The sequence below is a fragment of the Macrobrachium nipponense genome, chromosome 2 (assembly GCF_015104395.2).
Source record: "Macrobrachium nipponense isolate FS-2020 chromosome 2, ASM1510439v2, whole genome shotgun sequence".
Classification (NCBI taxonomy): Eukaryota; Metazoa; Arthropoda; class Malacostraca; order Decapoda; family Palaemonidae; genus Macrobrachium; species Macrobrachium nipponense.
In genome coordinates, this window is record NC_087201.1 from 134,708,222 (window position 1) to 134,725,681 (window position 17,460).

The following is a 17,460-nucleotide window of genomic DNA, read 5'->3' on the forward strand; positions in this document are numbered from 1 at the left end:
CTGACAGTAACAAGGTTTGAAATGTGTAACAGGAGAAAAACCTCGTAGTTGCACTTCAAATCATTATGAGAGGGTGTAAAGTAAGATAGAAAAAGAGAATATGAACAGAGGTACAGTAAAAAGAATGAAAGGGGTTGCAACTAATGGCAGGAACCTTAAGCATGCAGTGCAATGATACACTACCCCCAACAGGGGGCACCTCATCTGATACTGAGTATTACTAAAATTATTTCCCCACTCAGCTCGTGTTGTCCACTCCTGAATTACATTCAGGATGACATTAATGCTTCATAAATTTTAAAATAACAGATATTAGGTATTCCAACAATTTAGACAAAAGAATGGTGATATACAATATATTGGAGTCATTTCAGACACTAATTAGAGGCAGATTGATATTGTTAATAGTAAGTACAATTTGAATTTTCAGTTAAGTTGACAATCCTTAGAGTGGGCAATGAAAACGGATGCCAAGAAACATTCATGATTTATTTGGTAAATGAGAAGTTGCCCAAACTGAATATCAGTTAGACCCCAACATTTAAACAAATAAGAATATGATCAAAACATGACAAAAATGACAGAAACATTCTCATAACCAACTAGATGACAGAGCAAAATGAGATCATTAATGTAACCCTCCACTCTAAATCTAGCTCTGAACATCACATATGGGGTTTCTTGCATGGAGGTGAAGAGAAAGAATTTATGAATGAGGAATGTTCAAATTACAGCTGCCCACAGTCTGCAATTAAAATTGGCACTCTGGTGTCACCGCTGGGTTTGCCCTGGGACTCAATATTCCTGACAACATCCATGCCTTCAACAATAGATCCAAAGACAACATGCTTGTTGTCTAACCAGGTAGTCTTCACAGTGCAGATGAAGAACTGAGAGCCATTGGTGTTGGGTCCAGCATTGGCCATAGACAAGATACCAGGGCCAGTGTGCTTCAGCTGGAAGTTCTCATCCTCAAACTTATTGCCATAGATAGACTTTCCACCAGTGCCATTACCAGCTGTGAAGTCGCCACCCTGGCACATGAAATTAGGGATCACACGATGGAACTTAGAACCCTTAAAACCAAACCCTTTCTCTCCAGTGCAGAGAGCACGGAAGTTTTCAGCTGTCTTGGGTACCACATCAGCTCGGAGCTAGAAAAGAAAAATGCCATTGTATTAGCAAACAACACAAATAGCCTACCAAATGTTAATATAAATTGCATAATTTCTTTCAACTCAAGTGCTTGGATAATGTCTCACAAAAGCTTAAGTCACTAGGGTAAAGTTGTCTCATCAAAAGATTGACAAAGTACTTTGAGGTACTGTATAGAACTTCAAGCCAAGTACTGGTACCCATCCAAGTTATTCAGCGTTATATAAATTCAAATAACTATCCTAAAGAATTAATGAAAATTTCACTACTTTTCTTACGTACAAAAAGTACATACTACTCATTTGTTTTATAAATTGCCCCAAAAGGAACAGAAAAGATTCAAAACAAAACGTGGGCACAAAGTAGGAATTATGTTACAGTACAGTTGGCCCCCGGGATTCACGGGGATAGGGACCACAAAATACTAAAATCGACAAATACTTGATACCAAACCCCCACCCCTATAAACACTTATATAACTACATTATTTTGGTAGTAAAAAATATATACTATATGAACAAATCTAAAAATGCTTATACTACCAGACTATTTTAATATTTTTATCATGAAAATGTATTTAATCTTTAAAATATGAAAATAGAGTAACTATTATTGAATATTCCTCTATGAATAATTCTGCGAATAGGCAAATCTTCCGTGAATAATGTGGACATACGTTCCACCGAACAATCCACAAATTGGTGAAGTTGTAAATGAAGCACCACGAACATTTGGGGTCCACTAAGGAATGTGCAGGGAGTCTAATTCAGCCAAACACTTATTTTTTGTGAATCAACCCATAGGTTTGTTTGTTTGTTTGTTTGTATGGTGCTTTTACGTTGCATGGAACCATTGGTTATTCAGCAACAGGACCAACGGCTTTACGTGACTTCCGAACCACGTCGAGAGTGAACTTCTATCATCAGAAATACACACCTCTCACTCCTCAATGGAATGGCCGAGTATCGAAACGGCGACCACCAAGGTGGAACGCTAACACCATATCAACCACGCCGCTGAGGCGCTCAACCCATAGGTGAAGAATTTTAGTTCTACTACCACAATTGGAGCACTTTTCAACCAAGGAAAATGGGGCAAACTTTACATCCAGACATGATAAATCCACAATTCAAACTACACAGTATGTTTTTCATTATGGTTTGTCTCTGCAGCATAGTATATGGCAGACTATGTGGTATTTTCCTTCTTTAATTATTCAGCAACAGGACCATCTTTTACCATTTAATCTGAATGGTGGTTGCTTCATTACACATGTAGGGTTAAACCCTATGTAGATACCTTTGCCTTTCAGCAAACAATAGGTTTTACTTGCACAATTATCTGGAGATGCAAGGCTCTAATCAATACAGTTTCTGGTTTTTCTCCAGGCCAACAACTTTTAAGGTCAACTGCTTATTAAGAATGAAAGGATTTCTTTGTATATGGTTGCTGTTAGAACCTCTGTAAGGTAATTGTGCAAAACCCTATAGTAATTTGTATTTCTCCGTATAAAAACTTGTTTAAATAGATGCATACTTGACACATGCTGCATCAGCTGTTGACACTTGTAAACAAAGTTTTCAAGTTTGGCACTCTTATGGTGGGGGATATGGGTGATGGACTTCCACAAGTGATCTTCATTTGGTTAAAAGAAGCAATGTGCACCACCAATATACGTAGTACATATACCAGTAGGAAAAATGACAAATTACTAATTTTGTATTTCATAGTTAAAAAACCTGTCCTAACAATAAGATAAATCTCCTGGGACCAAACCTTTTATCCTAATGTTAAGACTTCAGGTTTGTTTGTATTTTTCTCAAGATAAAAGACCTGGAAAGGTATGCGACAAGAATAACAGTCACCACACAAGAATAACTGACAAGTTACTCCCATGGGTAACAGCATTAATCACCCAAGATTATCTCTGTTAAGCACAGAAATTTAAGTCTAAAGTACATTAAAGTTTTAAGCAAGAATGTCCCATTTCAACTTTTTAAATGGGAAGAAACTGAAAAATACAAGTTCCTTGAACCACTTCTTGCAAAGAGTACTTTTACTCAAGAATGACCTCAGCTTCCAAACTTAACACACATAAAGCGCTGTAATCATACATTATTCTGATAATGTACACCCACAGGTACCACTGTCAAGAAAATCTCAGCTACATTTAGCTATTTCAACAGTTGGATCCAATACCTGTGCCACAACGAGTCTTTTTTTTTTTTCAACAGTTGAATCTGATACCTGTGCCACTACGAGAATTTTAGTCAAATCAGATCTGTGGAACTTTTGCTAGTTAGCAACCACTAGTGGATAACCTATACCAGTGTTGAAATGCATAAGCCAGGGGTCAGCAAACCACAGCCCATGGGCCACATCTGGCCCACAAGGGATTTCAGTTCAACCTGCCAACTCAACACCTGGACACTTAATTCTTTGTTGATTGTACTATTTGTACCCTCTTATGTCTGCAGTAAAGTAAGGTAACTTAAAGTTCAAAGCAAGAATATCTCATTTCAACTACTTTTACTCAAGAATGACCTCAACTTTCAAACTAACACAAATAAGGCAATAAAGCACTGTAATTATGCATCATTCTGATAATGTACACCCACAGGTACCACTGTCAAGAAAATCTCGGCTACATTTAGCTATTTCAACATTTGGATCTGATACCTGTGCCACTATGAGAATCTAAGTCAAATCAGATCTGTGGGACTTTTGCTAGTTAGTAACCACTAGCGGATAACCTATACCAGTATTAAAATGCATAAGCCAGGGGTCAGCAAACCACAGCCCATGGACCACAAGGGATTTCAGTTCAACCCAACTTAACACCTGGACACTTAAATTTTCATTGACTGTACTATTCGTACCCTCTTATTCCTGCAGCAACACAAGGAACCTTAGCTAAATATTATTAAATTATAACCTCAACTTTTTTCTTTAAACCTGATCGAGGGAGCCTTCCCAACAGCAGTCCGAGGTCAAGATAATCTATGGTACATCTGATATTATGGGCCCACCACCCAATTCCAAGACATTACACAGCTGTTTTTAACCCTCTCCCCACAAGGTTGCCAACCTATGGTGTAAAAACTGCTTTCACCACGCTTGGATTTTGCCCTGTGATGCATTGCTTATGTCAAGTCAGTTTACAAGTAATTGCATGCTCAATTCAGTATATGTTACACATTACAATTACTTGACAAGGAAGCTTTCACAGGGTTTCTTTTCATGTGCCATCAGAATAATCTTATAGTAATTTAAGAGTATGCCACTTCTCACTCTTCCCATTCTTTTTGTCTTAACAGTCTCGGCACCATACATTTAATTTTTCTTCTGAAATGTTCCTGGAAAGACAGTGTATTTAACTACCCATCAAACCATACTTTACAGGATTATTTTTTCCTTGCCTATGGAATATGTTTGTAAGGCAATCATTCCTTCTGAAAGCAATAACCTGCCTTGTTACTGTTGGTTAATGTACTGACATCAAAGCTGCTCAACGAACTGTGTTTGATATGATGTCAGAAGCAGGGAGTAATCACAAATTTTTTTAATAAATTTGTACTTTTCATAACGAACAATCCTTCAGTCTTAATAATAACAGGATAATCATCTGCACTTCCGACGTCACATAAAAGCAGTTTGTTGAGCAGACCGTGTGGATGTGGGTTTACAGCCTTAAACCTCATCCAAATGCCCCCTTCACAAACTTCTGACCTGTATGTATATTATAGTTATACAAATTGCTCAAAACAGCACTAGAAAATGGTTCAATTGCATCAGCACCTGTGCAAAAGTTCCCTTAATTTTAGTCTTTTACTTCTGTTCCTTAGGTCTCTTCACTAAACTTTATATCTACTTTCCATTTGCAATTATGCACCCTTTTCAAACCCCCAAGACACTATGCGCAACTCATTAATCATATTCCATAAGACACCATATTTCTCTGGCTTTGAATACAGCATTTTGGACAAGTTTGGTCTACTGAGAAAGTAAGACTCAATCAAGATGTGTTGGCTACAAAACCTAGGCTGTGCAAACAAAGTGAAGTGATGAGGCAGTTGAGAAAAATTTTATAGTAATAATTTTTGGTCCTCCAAATTCTACTTCAACTCCAATCTTTGCCTTAAGGTGTGTTCACACGGTCGAACAATGCCCGACAGACAAACATTGTTGCCATATCAAAGGCAAAGCAGGATGACGTCAAAAGCATTGAAACGAGGGAAGTAGATCTGGCAACAAACTGTGGTACCAGCTGAAGTTGTATATACATCACTGTTCTTACTCTGCTCACAAGGCAAACTCTGGTAAGCAATTGTTAATTGGTAACATTGTTTGTCCGTCGGAAGTTGTTCGACCGTGTGAACGCACCCTTAGTCTATAGCCTTTACCATTAAATCAGCACTCTTATTTCATTACTCATATTCCAGAAGAAACCCGATTTCTCAGGCTTTAAGTAAAACTTTTTGAACAAGTTAGGTCTACTGATGAAGTAAGATTCAATCAAGATCTGTGTTGGCTACAAAAACTAGGCTGTGCAAGTGTAGCCATGAGGAAGTTTATAAGAAAAATTTTATAGTAATGACATTTGCTTCTCCAAAATCCACTTCAACTTTAATCTTTGCTTTATTCTATGGGCTTTACCATTGAATCAGCATCTTATTTCAATCATATTTCCATATCTAACACTCAAAAATCAGTGCATTAAAAAAAAAAAAAAATCCAACATTTGAAGATGCGACAGAATGGATTGGAATGCAATGCGACTTTAGGCATACAGCAAAGCACTGGGAACGTGACTGTATTAACTCTTAATAGTAGTACTCAAGGTATGAATTTCACCAGGACATATCACCATTTATTTATTGGGAACATGACTGTATAAGCTCTTGAAAGGACTCCAGGTATGAACTTCAGGATATATCACCATTTATTAACTTTCAGCTGTATAGTAAGATTCACATGAACTTCAGAGGATGAGAATCGACATACATGAAGTCTTCTCAATGTTAGCCAACATCCTTAATGTTTAGCAAAGCATATAAGTGAACTGAATACTTTAATTGCTTACAAAGCCAGTTATAATGTACAATTTACTTTATGAACATTTGGTCTTATGACCTAGCACTGGAACTATTTATGCATTTCAGTTTACTGTGTTAAATGAATGTTGACAAGTACTCAACCACTGCATACATTGAATTCATAAACTATAGGAAGAAAAAAAAAAAAAAAAAAAAAAAACATTCACCAGGTGCAAATCTTCTGGAGTCAATAAGACCCGAAATATATGGCAGACAGAAGAGAGGCATCGTAAAACGTGCAACTGGCAACACGATTGCAAGGTTTGTCTTGTCACCGAGACATGAAACTGCTACTCTTCCACTCATATTACTACAGTATTTACAGGTGTTCCCTATGGACGAACTATACCACACACACACACCAAAGACGCATCACTATCGTTCACAATGACATCTAGGGACACCTCACAAACTCTCCCTCATACCACTGCCACACTGATGTTCACAGAAAACTACCTTGACAATTTAAAAATCATTGCAAGGCAAACAATGTAGTCTCATAACCTGAGGGAGAAATTGCACCAATTCACTCAAAGTATCCAAAGCAGGGAGAAGAGATCTAAATCATGGATATGGAAAATGAAGCATTTGTTCCTTGAATATCTTATTTGTTTTTGCAATGTCATCTGTAGAATGTCATTATTATATAGCTACGATTATCATTAGTGCATTTCTCATTATTACGGTGATTATCAGTATAGTTTTGCACACGTACAATGTTTGTATTTAGCATTCTGGGCCTGACTACTGTAACCAACTAAGGTCACCTAGATGGAATTTAAATGAGATCAGACATTGTGGATTTACTTTCCCATGGAATTTAATTATAAACAATCAGTCAGCTAATTTTACTATTATCAATATTCCTGTTACATGACCATCTATTAAACTACTTCAACTAATTAGATATTGCTGATTACTCACTTACTGCATTATGTTATATCAAGTACCTAGATTGTTAGTCTATACTTAATATCTTGTTTTTGTTATTGTCTATACTTAGTAATGACCCCCCCCCCCCTCCAATGAAAATATTTAATATTATTGTTAACAGACCAAACCACTACCTTAGCACAGCGCTTTATGGTACTGTTCAGTAATTCAGACTGAAAACAAACATTTCTCCCCCAAAACCCTTCATATTAGTCTAGCCAAAAATAATTTCTCTGCAATAACAGAGATAAAGGTTTTACATATACTGAATGCAAGTATTATACAATACTATTTACTTTTAAGCAATTTTTCCTAGTCAGTTCTGTAACAATTGAAGAAAGCATACCTCTGCTTCTTACAGGTAATTATACTTAGTATGGTAAAAAAAAAAAAAAAAAGTGGCTGGATTACTAGGTGTAATTTCACAGCATCTAAAAACTGCACAAACTCCTGATATACTCTCCTTCAGGACCATGTCTTAATTAAAGAACCATTGCAAGGACTCGTCCACGTACGTTAACAAGCAACTCTTGAAATTCAGGCGACCAATTACTGCAAGTGGTAACAGGAAGAAAAAAAAAAAAACTTCAACTTAATTTGCTATATCTACACAACCTTGGCTTCAACCAGTAGGTCAGTTCTCCCTGATGTCCTTCAAATTTTTTAGATTAATCTGCAGCTTTATTCATTCAGCACAATTATAGAACAACTCATTAGATAACAATAGGCAATGAAATCACACACTCTAGAAATGTTTGTGATTTATTTGGTAAGTGAGAAGCTGCCCAAACTGAATATCAGTCAGGCATCAACATTTAAAAAAATAAGTATGATCAAAAGTGAAAAATGCCAGAAATGTTCTCTTGACCAATTGGATGAACAAAACAGAGATCGTTCATGTAACCCTCCACTCCAATTCTAGCTCTAAACATCACATAAGGGGTTTCTTGCATGGAGGTGAAGAGAAAGAATTTATGATTGAGGAATGTTTAAATTACAGCTGCCCACAGTCTGCAACTACAATTGCCGCTTTTGTCTCACCACTGGATTTACCATAGGATTCAATATTTTTGACAACATCCATGCCCTCAACAATAGATCCAAAGACAACATGCTTGTTGTCTAACCAGCCAGTCTTCACAGTGCAGATGAAGAACTGAGAGCCATTGGTGTTGGGTCCAGCATTAGCCATTGATAAAATACCAGGGCCAGTGTGCTTCAACTGGAAGTTCTCGTCTGCAAACTTAGTGCCGTAGATAGACTTTCCACCAGTGCCATTACCAGCTGTGAAGTCGCCACCCTGGCACATGAAATTAGGGATCACACGGTGGAACTTGGAACCCTTATAACCAAATCCCTTCTCTCCAGTGCAGAGAGCACGGAAGTTTTCAGCTGTCTTGGGCACAACATCAGCTCGCAGCTGTTAAAGAATAAAGAAAATTAACTTCCCATAAGTCAGAAACCTGTGAATTATTTTTCACACCTCAACAGTACAAATTATGCACATCTTACAAAAATAAATTTCCCAGAGGATGCAAGGCTTAAAGCACTAATAAACAAGTCGCATCACTGAATGAGAGCACAACTACACATCAAATGATTATTAGATGTAAATAAAGCTGCTAACCCAACAACTGCCATTAAATTAATAGTTACTTTCATTTTCACTAGACAGTCACCATTACAACTTTGTAAATAACAGCATATCTAAAAGTATTAAAACTTTCACAAGGCAACAAAAACTTAATTGCACATCCCAAAATATCTGCATCATCTTCAACTGCAGTCATATTTGACAGGATGGTTAAGTGCTACCATTAGAAACTCAGCAAGACTAGAGGAAAGCCAGCAAAATAGTAAAGGTATACTACTGCAAAGAATTAAATTCTTTAAGTGTAAAATAAAATTTCAAACATTTTCAACCTTTTAATACTATACAGTAGGAAGACTCTGCTTAAGGATTCACCAACAAACGATTCTCTGCTACGCACTGAAATATTGGGACATACTAGTTATAACAGGTATTTCAGAAGGGTGAATTTCAAGAACATTTGCCGTTGTACTTTATACAGAAAAACAAGGTTACCATCCACTAGATATTGATACAGAAAAACAAGGTTGCCATCCATTAGATATTGATACAGAAAAAACTAGGCTACCATCCACTAGATATATTGCATATATTAAAAATCACTTGGTGGCTAACAATCACGATTTAATACTACTACCGTCATCTGCTAATTGGGTTTCACTGCCTACCAGTTTCCTCAAGACCAAGGGCAACTAATACGTACAAGGTAAATTACACCTATTAGAAAAGGCAAAACCTAAATCCACTTCATTACTCCAATAAATGAAACATGATATACAGGACCTTACAAATAAATAATAACGAGAGAACAGATTCCTTTCCTCCTTAAAAACAATCCTCTGGCTAAGCCAAAAAAAAAATATCCCTTCAAAAGCCAGCTGCAGAAAAATAACATGCACCAGAAAACATTAAAACTAGATCCACACAGATCAAGGATCTATTTACTACTCTCCTTAGAATCTAACAAGTATGAACGACTGATAACCAAGCTGGATTTCAACTTTCAAGTCTAAAGCCATTCTGGTCGCGTTCAAACAAAGATCACTAGTACCCATCACCGTATCATATCCCTCCCTTAGCTGTGTATATCTTGCCACAATTTCATTCTGGTCATGATCCAACAAATATCACTCAGAACCCATCACCTTTTCTCAAACCAACGCACTAACCACACACGAATCCCTCCGTAGTTATTTAATTTGACATAATACACAAAACTTTGCCATTAATTAGGCTTGCTAGGAAACAGTTTTTTACCTTTCATCAATGTAAGAACGAGGTATGTAATTGCTCATCATATACTCATACATCAAGCGGACAAAAAATCTTGCACACCAAATACTCTTAACAGAAAAGGAGCGCGCGGGCAGACGCACACACAGACTCAATTACAAACACGCTTAAAGTTACTCATTTGATTACATTATAATTATCACTAGGTGTATTTGTAAATAGTAATTTAATTTTACACTAACACTGAATTTAACATTTGGATAGCCTATAAAATTTCCTGGGACAACAACCTTACACTGCAAATTAGCAGTCCATTACAAACTAAAATACTGGAGTTAACTTAATTAGCTATTTCAGTGCTGACAACTCACTGCAATAGTGCAGTTGCTTCACTGAAATATTCACATCCAAATTTCAAGTTTCATGTCCTACATACAGGAAAAATAGGTATTTCTAAAAGGAACCACATCAGTGCAGGTTTAGCAACTGTTAACACATAGTTACCAATACTTAACCATCAAACAGGTGGTGAAGATATGTACAAAATTAAGTCTGACATCAATATCATATTACTTCAGAATTTGTGGTGCAAACTATCTACACCCTGCAGTCTAAATTAGCTGAACTTAAAAACTAAGCTAGGGCATGGTGAGGGATAACACAGTACTAGGGTAAAAAACTGCATGGTACAGGGGTGGACCATGTACGATCATGTCTACAACCCCCCCAAAAAAAAGGACATTATAACGCGTCCTGACATCGGAGATGGGCATCAGAAGAGACTTCTTGTTGGTGAGAAAAGGAGCTAAAGACCTCTACTCCGGTGTCAGGACGCGTTATAATGTTCTTTTCTTGGGGTTGTACACATTGATCGTACATGGTCCACCCGTGGACCTGTACCATGCGGTCTTTTTTACCCTAAAAGGAAAAATCCATGAGTCACTCAAAATTTATACGCTAAGGTAAAGGACACTGGGGTTAGGCCGCCGTTCAACTACTCACTTTGCAGGAATTTCAAAGTAACAACTCAGCACTGATCGTAAGGAACGGTCCCGCGAATACGAAAGACACTAGGAGTGAGGTGGTCAATTGTAATTTGTACTTTAGTACTGGCCCTTAATGGGGGGGGCTAAGAAAAGAAAATGATAGTAAACTCAAAATAAGTAACCAAATTCAATTGAAAGTGGTTAAATTTACCAATAAGGGAATCTACAACTGGCCTAACCACTACGGTATATTTCTAGAGAAAGAATCCTTTCCAAAAACCTTAACCTAAGCAAAAATGCCGAAACCCAATGAACTGAGGGTACCTTTAATTTCACGGTCACCCAGAGGTCATTCGACGGGGTCGCCACGTGACAGTTGCACGGACATTCCCGTCTCTCTACCTTCCTTGACAGCGGAGACGCCGGCAGGAGGTGGGGGGTTAGGGGTGGCACAGCGGCCAGCCCTCATTTAAAGCCGGTTGGTACGATAAACAGCGAGGTCGAATGGGCACCAAAATTCAACAAAAATGGGAAAACCAGTTACATAACAAACTACCTTAAGGCCTGTCATTTCAAAATGCCTCATTCATTCATGCATATCCCATTCCAGACAGGTTGGCAAAGTGCCAACGACCTTCCCCGGCACTTTTGACATTTACAACCACGGACATAAAAACGGGCTTTGGAAAATACTAACCTCCATGACAATCCTGCCAGCTGGCTCGTTGTCGATGGTCATGTCGAAGTAGACTTTTGGATTGCCCATCTTGGTAACGACTATGGGAAGTCAAGTCCCGAATTCAACTGGGTGAGAAGACTTGGTGTTATCACAGCGACGGCTCGGCGACGACTGAGACTGTTACCACCCTTGCGCATCAATACATCCCTTCGGCTTTCTCCTTAATTTAGTGTTCTAGATACTTGTAATGATTCATATGTTGAGTAAATATTTATTTTTAAACCTTGATACTAAATTTTATATAATATCTCATAATCAAAGCGCATCTTCATCGTGAAATTCTCTTAAATCAAGGAACTACTTTACATATCGTACTTTCAAACATCATCGTATGATGTTGAGGAAAATTCCACTGAGCATTCAGGTTTTGTTTGATTATAAATTATTGTAATATTTCTTATAAATTTTATAATTGCTAAAAGATACAAATAATACAATTTTATTATAAAATGATATCCATATATTTCTTAATTCTATACTTTTAGTCAAAAACTTTAGATGTTTATAGTACCATTTTCTCAGCTATTGCTCTCGACCAATTACAGAGCGATTCAGCCCACGCCAATATCCTACCTGTGGTCTCATTGGATATAAACATGCGCGCGAAAATCGTATTCTAGAACTTCCCTTGTAAGTATTACACATTTTTCTTGTAATAGTCAGTGGCATCTTATTTACTAAACCTTTATACTGATCCGATCGTTCTGTTAGTCTTTCCACATTAGTTAAATCTACATGTCATATTTTAGATATTTGTAGACTGTCGTACTCCACCCTTGGGGGCCAAGGGTTATATTGATTGGCTTTGTTCAGCGTAAAAACAGCTATTATTCCAACGCAGCTATGAAATCCGTAAATAGCAAGATAAAGACGACTTATTTTTCATAGCTGTATCAGTAATCTAATGTTCGATTTTAATTGCCAAAAAATTCCGTGCACTGATGCCCGTCATATTGTTTGGCAAATGGACTACTGCCTGTGCTTAAAATTCTCTTGTTTTTCAAGTTTCCTGTAACAATTCAGGGGATGATACTGTCCTCAAGCTGACATGAGTTTTCGAGAATGAAATAGACCATTGACCTTATATAACGGAGAAATTACGATAAATTGATACATTAATGAGGGGGTCAGCCGTCTGAATTTTTGTTTTATATCCATTAAAATTCCTTTTTACAGAAATTAGAAACAGTCGGTTACTGCAGCAGCCTACGTTTCATAAGATTGTCATTTTATTACTAGATTTTGCGGTATTTCCGGCAAAGATTTTTGTTAATGTAGTCCAGAAATACTTCGGCAATAAAATCATATCTCCCTCTCATAGACACGTAAGCTCGCGCGCGCGTGCGAGATGGTAGCTAACCCCCACCCCCTTTTTTATTCGGATCGTTGGCAGCTTAAACCATAGTCTTATTCAGCTTTAAGGTGACCCATTTTGGCTTTATACGTCCAAAGAGTGCTTTTTTTGGTAAAATTATGTGATCCTCAACAATGTATTTAACCATTCGCTCGTTTTTCTGTATCATTTGACTCAAATTACGCCTGTTGTGCGTACATAGCCAATCTGAAATTTCTCTCGTAAAGCTTAAATTGTCTGCTTAAATGACTCGACCAGAAACCTGCTTGATGATTTATTTCAAACATATTTTAGTAGAGCAAGTTTCTACATCTGTCTAATATAGTCTTCCATTACGCATTCTATAATCTTGCAGTCAAATCTGCATTGAATATGGCATTCAACCTACTTATAGAGTTGCCAGAAAAGCAAAATATTGGACAAGAAATGCGAATGAATGGGAGTAACAATCAGTGATGGTTAGCATGGCTGTAAGATCCGCGGTAGCTGTTACTTTGTCGCATCATGGTAGTGTTAGTTATGTCCTCAATCCAAAAAAATCGACATTGGAAATTTGATAAAGCGATTATTCATGGCAGGAAAAGATCCTGCGTTCGTATGTTACGAGAGGATGGAGTATACAACAGCGGTGACGCCATTCCATTGTCTTTGTTTATTATACCATGACAGGGTCTCTCTCTCTCTCTCTCTCTCTCTCTCTCTCTCTCTCTCTCTCTCTCTCTCTCTCTCTCTCATTAAAGGGAAAGGATATCGAGCGAGTAACATTGAAATCTTACTGTTCACGAATTTACTTTTGTTGTCACAACTGCATTCGTTCTGCTAAGAATATAATAACAATGCTTCCTTGGTTTTCAAGCTGCGTTCAGCCAAGTGGTAATGACCGTGCAATCTTGCCTCCAATAACGGTCCCGCACTTACGAACGGTCATGAGGCAGCCATCTTGATCGAAGAATACGAATAACAGGAAAAATAAAACCAAGGATATGTAGATACAAAACTACTAGGGGGAAATGATACCTTCTTAATGCCCTGGTTTGTACCATAACGAAAGATATACATAAATGTATAAAAACTCATAATAGCATGTAAGCGTTCTCTCCCTCCCTTACTCCCCTCCCCGCCTCTCTCCTCTCTCTCGTCTTCTCTCTCTTCGAACTCTCTCCTCTCGGCTTTTTTTCTCGCTCTCTTCTCTCTCTCTCTCTCTCTCTCTCTCTCTCTCTTGGTGGCTGGCTTATTTTTAAGCCGGCACCATATCGGCATTGTCCCTTGCACAGTGACGGGCCGTAAAAGACGGACCGTAAAAAATGGAAGAATGTTGAAATGAATATGCCTAGTGTGGATCTTTGGACTTGGATAAAAGAGCGTTTGTTCATTTTAGGTCAAGTAGACGGTGTGATATCCCGAATTCAGACAGTTGTAATTCGCTGTCGGATCCAAAGATAATAGATAGTCCATAGCAGGGTATAAGAATAATTATCTTGATTTTACAAACAGACAACACTAAACAAAAATTCAAAACAGAAAATCCCATCAATAACTGCTCGTGCGAGTGCGAAAGTACTAAACAAAAACGAGACTTCACAGTAATGACGCTGAAGTTACCCGTAGCAACTCTCTCTCTCTCTCTCTCTCTCTCTCTCTCTCTCTCTCTCTCTCTCTCTCTCTCTCTCTCTCTCTCTCTCTCTGAAGAGAAACAGTACGTCCCAGTGGCCACTTTGATCTATATATACTTGGCGTTCATGAGTAGAGCAGTTGTCCGAATGCATAGTTAGTTCACTTGGCAACCATCATCGTCATTACTTGCTCCCCGGCACAAAAACAAAAAACTTTTCAGTCTCGCTATGCACGTGTCATCTGCAAGGAAAAATTTACAATGTTAAAAGGTCTAGTCGGTTTAGACATGTTTTAGAGATTTAGAATCAAATCATTGTACCTTGAATCCTAGATTAGGCTTACTAAACTTAATAAGACCTGGTCTAGAAATAATTAGTCCCAGAAGCTTCAATGTTGTCGTAAGCATTAATACGAGAAGTTTTCGCGGGAACATGAAGTCGTGTATATGCAAGGCAGTGTTGAAGAATGTCCCTTTCTCTCACCTCAAACCACAAATAAGATTTATATAGAATTAAAAGCAAAATGTTAGATATAAATGGGATTATTTATAGGATATTTCTTCGAACTTTTTAGTTCAGTACAGCAAAAAAATTTTTATTAATGATGGATCATGTCTTATGTATATAATGACATGTGTTGTGCCGAACAGTAAATCTTAATACTTACTGTTTTTAATAGCGAATTCCAACACAAAAGTAAGGCTAACTGGAGTAAGCGTGATTGTACTTTTTCAATGTTCTAAAAAAAAAAATGGAAATTGCAGAAATGTCGTAATCCTCGTATTTGCAACGTTGTCTTAATTATTTTATTCTCTTCGTCAGCAGAGTAATTATGTCTGAAAGTCATATCAAAACATCATGCTTCAGTTATGAAAGAATCTTAGATCGATAACTAATATGTCTTTGGCTACACATGTGAACGGGAGGGGTTTCGTTCAGTGACATTTCACAACGTGGATGAAAACGCTAGTGCTGAAGGTTGGAAGAAATTCTTACATTACGCTCCACTCTTGGGAAAGCAATCACCTGAATTATTATTATTATTATTATTATTATTATTATTATTATTATTATTATTATTATTATTATTATTGCGTAACTGCAGGCGTGAAATACTTAAGTGAAGTAGGCTTTTATCTTCACGAGTCTGCTTCTCCTCAGCCGGCCGATGCTTGCTTGTAATATCATTATATCAATATAATTTTTAAGCGACTGCTTCGTGATTAACAAGTTACTTGATTTTCGCGTATCTTTGTTTATCAAATTAGCAAATCACATTTCTCAAATTTTACAACCTATCCCCGCAACGCAAAGAAAGGCACGTCGTAAATTCTTTAGGAACATCGTCCATTTAATTAATAGATGTACTATAGGTAATGCTATGTTTATTGTAATAAATCAGGTTCTTATTAGTATGAAGAACCCTAGTGAATTATGATGTCTTCCATATCAATTAAATCTCAATCCTAAATATTGTTAGTTATATTCACATCTATTATGGCTCAGTCATCTTCTTAATATCTGAAGTTTTTCTTCTTTGTAAAATTGTTTTTAATGAACGCTGATATTAGTGCAACAAATACTGTCTAGTCTGATGCTTTTTCTTACGTAACATCAGTGACATTCAGAATAGAAAACTAGTCTCGGTTCATCAAGCTTTTGATAGGCAATCATCGTTACGCAGCGCTTCTAACTTGATCAACATAAGCTTCATAGCATCTATTTTCGTTCAGATTACTTTTGTAAATAAACTATTATGAAGTCCTGTCTTTGCCTCTACGGGGTTTTTAAATCTTTTGGTTGATATCTCTGAATATTCTATTCACAACATAGGCTAATTAAATGGTATCTTTTTTTACTATTATTAATTATGACTTGATTACTATATCAGTGATAAGTTGGCTTAGCGAAGGCTCCAGTTGCGATTTAATCGGGCATGGAAGCGTAGTTTTGATGACTCTGATGACTAGACCAAGGTCTCTAGACCTTGGACTAGATAGAAGCTGATGTTTGGGTTCGAATTTAATTCACGCTGGCTCTGTTAAATTGATTAACCCCTTACTATACTTATTGACCACCACGAGCACCTCAGTGATGGTTGGTCAATCAGATATTTTTGCGTTAAATTTACTCGACCTCTTTACAGGTAATTATTAAATGAATTATAGCTATCTATCAAAAGTGATAACAACATGTTTCTTTATGATTCAACTTTCAGAGCGTGGCTGCAGTTCAGATAGTTCTCGTTTCACTTTCATTGACTTTATGAAGCTAAGAAAAAGTACTGCAACTGTTTATGCGCTGATACATTGCTAATTTATTTTTGTTAATTATCAGTATCCTTGTTGATAGATTCTTTTTACTGCGTTGTACCTACAAGCTAGTGTATGGAAAAAGATGGCAGCATCATTTGTTATTAAACATTTTGATTTTCGCGGGCCACATATGTAAGAAATTTCCATAAATCAGTTAGACTAATTGTTTAAAAATAAACTTGTTGAAAAGGAGTGTTGGTCACATGGGCAGGATAAAGGCAGATGAAAGCACTACAGCGTGTGGGAGCGAGAAACTAGTTTCGTTTCACAGCAACTCAAAGAGCGAGAGAACCCTCATTCCATAAAGGGCGCGCTTTTAAAGCCAGACGAAATATCGGATTACTCTCTGCTTTCTGCAGCACGCCAAGGCGTCAGACTTCCTTTTAACGCTATAATAAAGGAGAGGTTATCTCTTAATGAAGCCTTGACCCAAAGTGAGAATTAA

General features: G+C 37.2%; 2 protein-coding genes across 3 annotated transcripts in view; one reads left to right on the forward strand and one right to left on the reverse strand.

Moving 5' to 3' along the window:
- Positions 1–342: 342 nt before the first annotated feature.
- LOC135221017 (peptidyl-prolyl cis-trans isomerase-like) lies at positions 343–11,875 on the reverse strand. 2 transcript variants are annotated; one of them, XM_064258740.1, is made up of 2 exons: positions 11,692–11,875; positions 343–1,154 (listed from the first exon to the last, which is right to left on the reverse strand). In XM_064258740.1, the coding sequence occupies exons 1-2, from the start codon at positions 11,758–11,760 to the stop codon at positions 729–731; spliced, it is 495 nt and encodes a 164-aa protein (XP_064114810.1). In that variant the 5' UTR covers positions 11,761–11,875; the 3' UTR covers positions 343–728. The 2 variants fall into 2 exon arrangements, with proteins under 2 accessions (XP_064114810.1, XP_064114809.1); XM_064258739.1 differs by lacking the exon at positions 343–1,154 and adding an exon at positions 7,934–8,604 and having other exon boundaries at positions 11,692–11,867.
- A 396-nt stretch (positions 11,876–12,271) lies between these two features.
- LOC135221016 (uncharacterized) overlaps positions 12,272–17,460 on the forward strand; it is a 405,496-nt gene continuing 400,307 nt past the window's right edge. Inside the window, exon 1 of the mRNA XM_064258738.1 lies at positions 12,272–12,363. The gene's annotated coding sequence lies outside the window, so the exon portion shown is untranslated. The remainder of the gene's footprint in view (positions 12,364–17,460) is intronic.

Coding starts and splice junctions, on each gene's coding strand:
- LOC135221017 (XM_064258740.1), bottom strand. CDS start 11,760: ATGGGCAATCCAAAAGTCTACTTCGACATGACCATCGACAACGAGCCA. Junction 1,155..11,691: donor CTGGCAGGATTGTCATGGAG/GTTAGTATTTTC, acceptor TTTCTTTTCTAG/CTCCGAGCTGATGTGGTACC.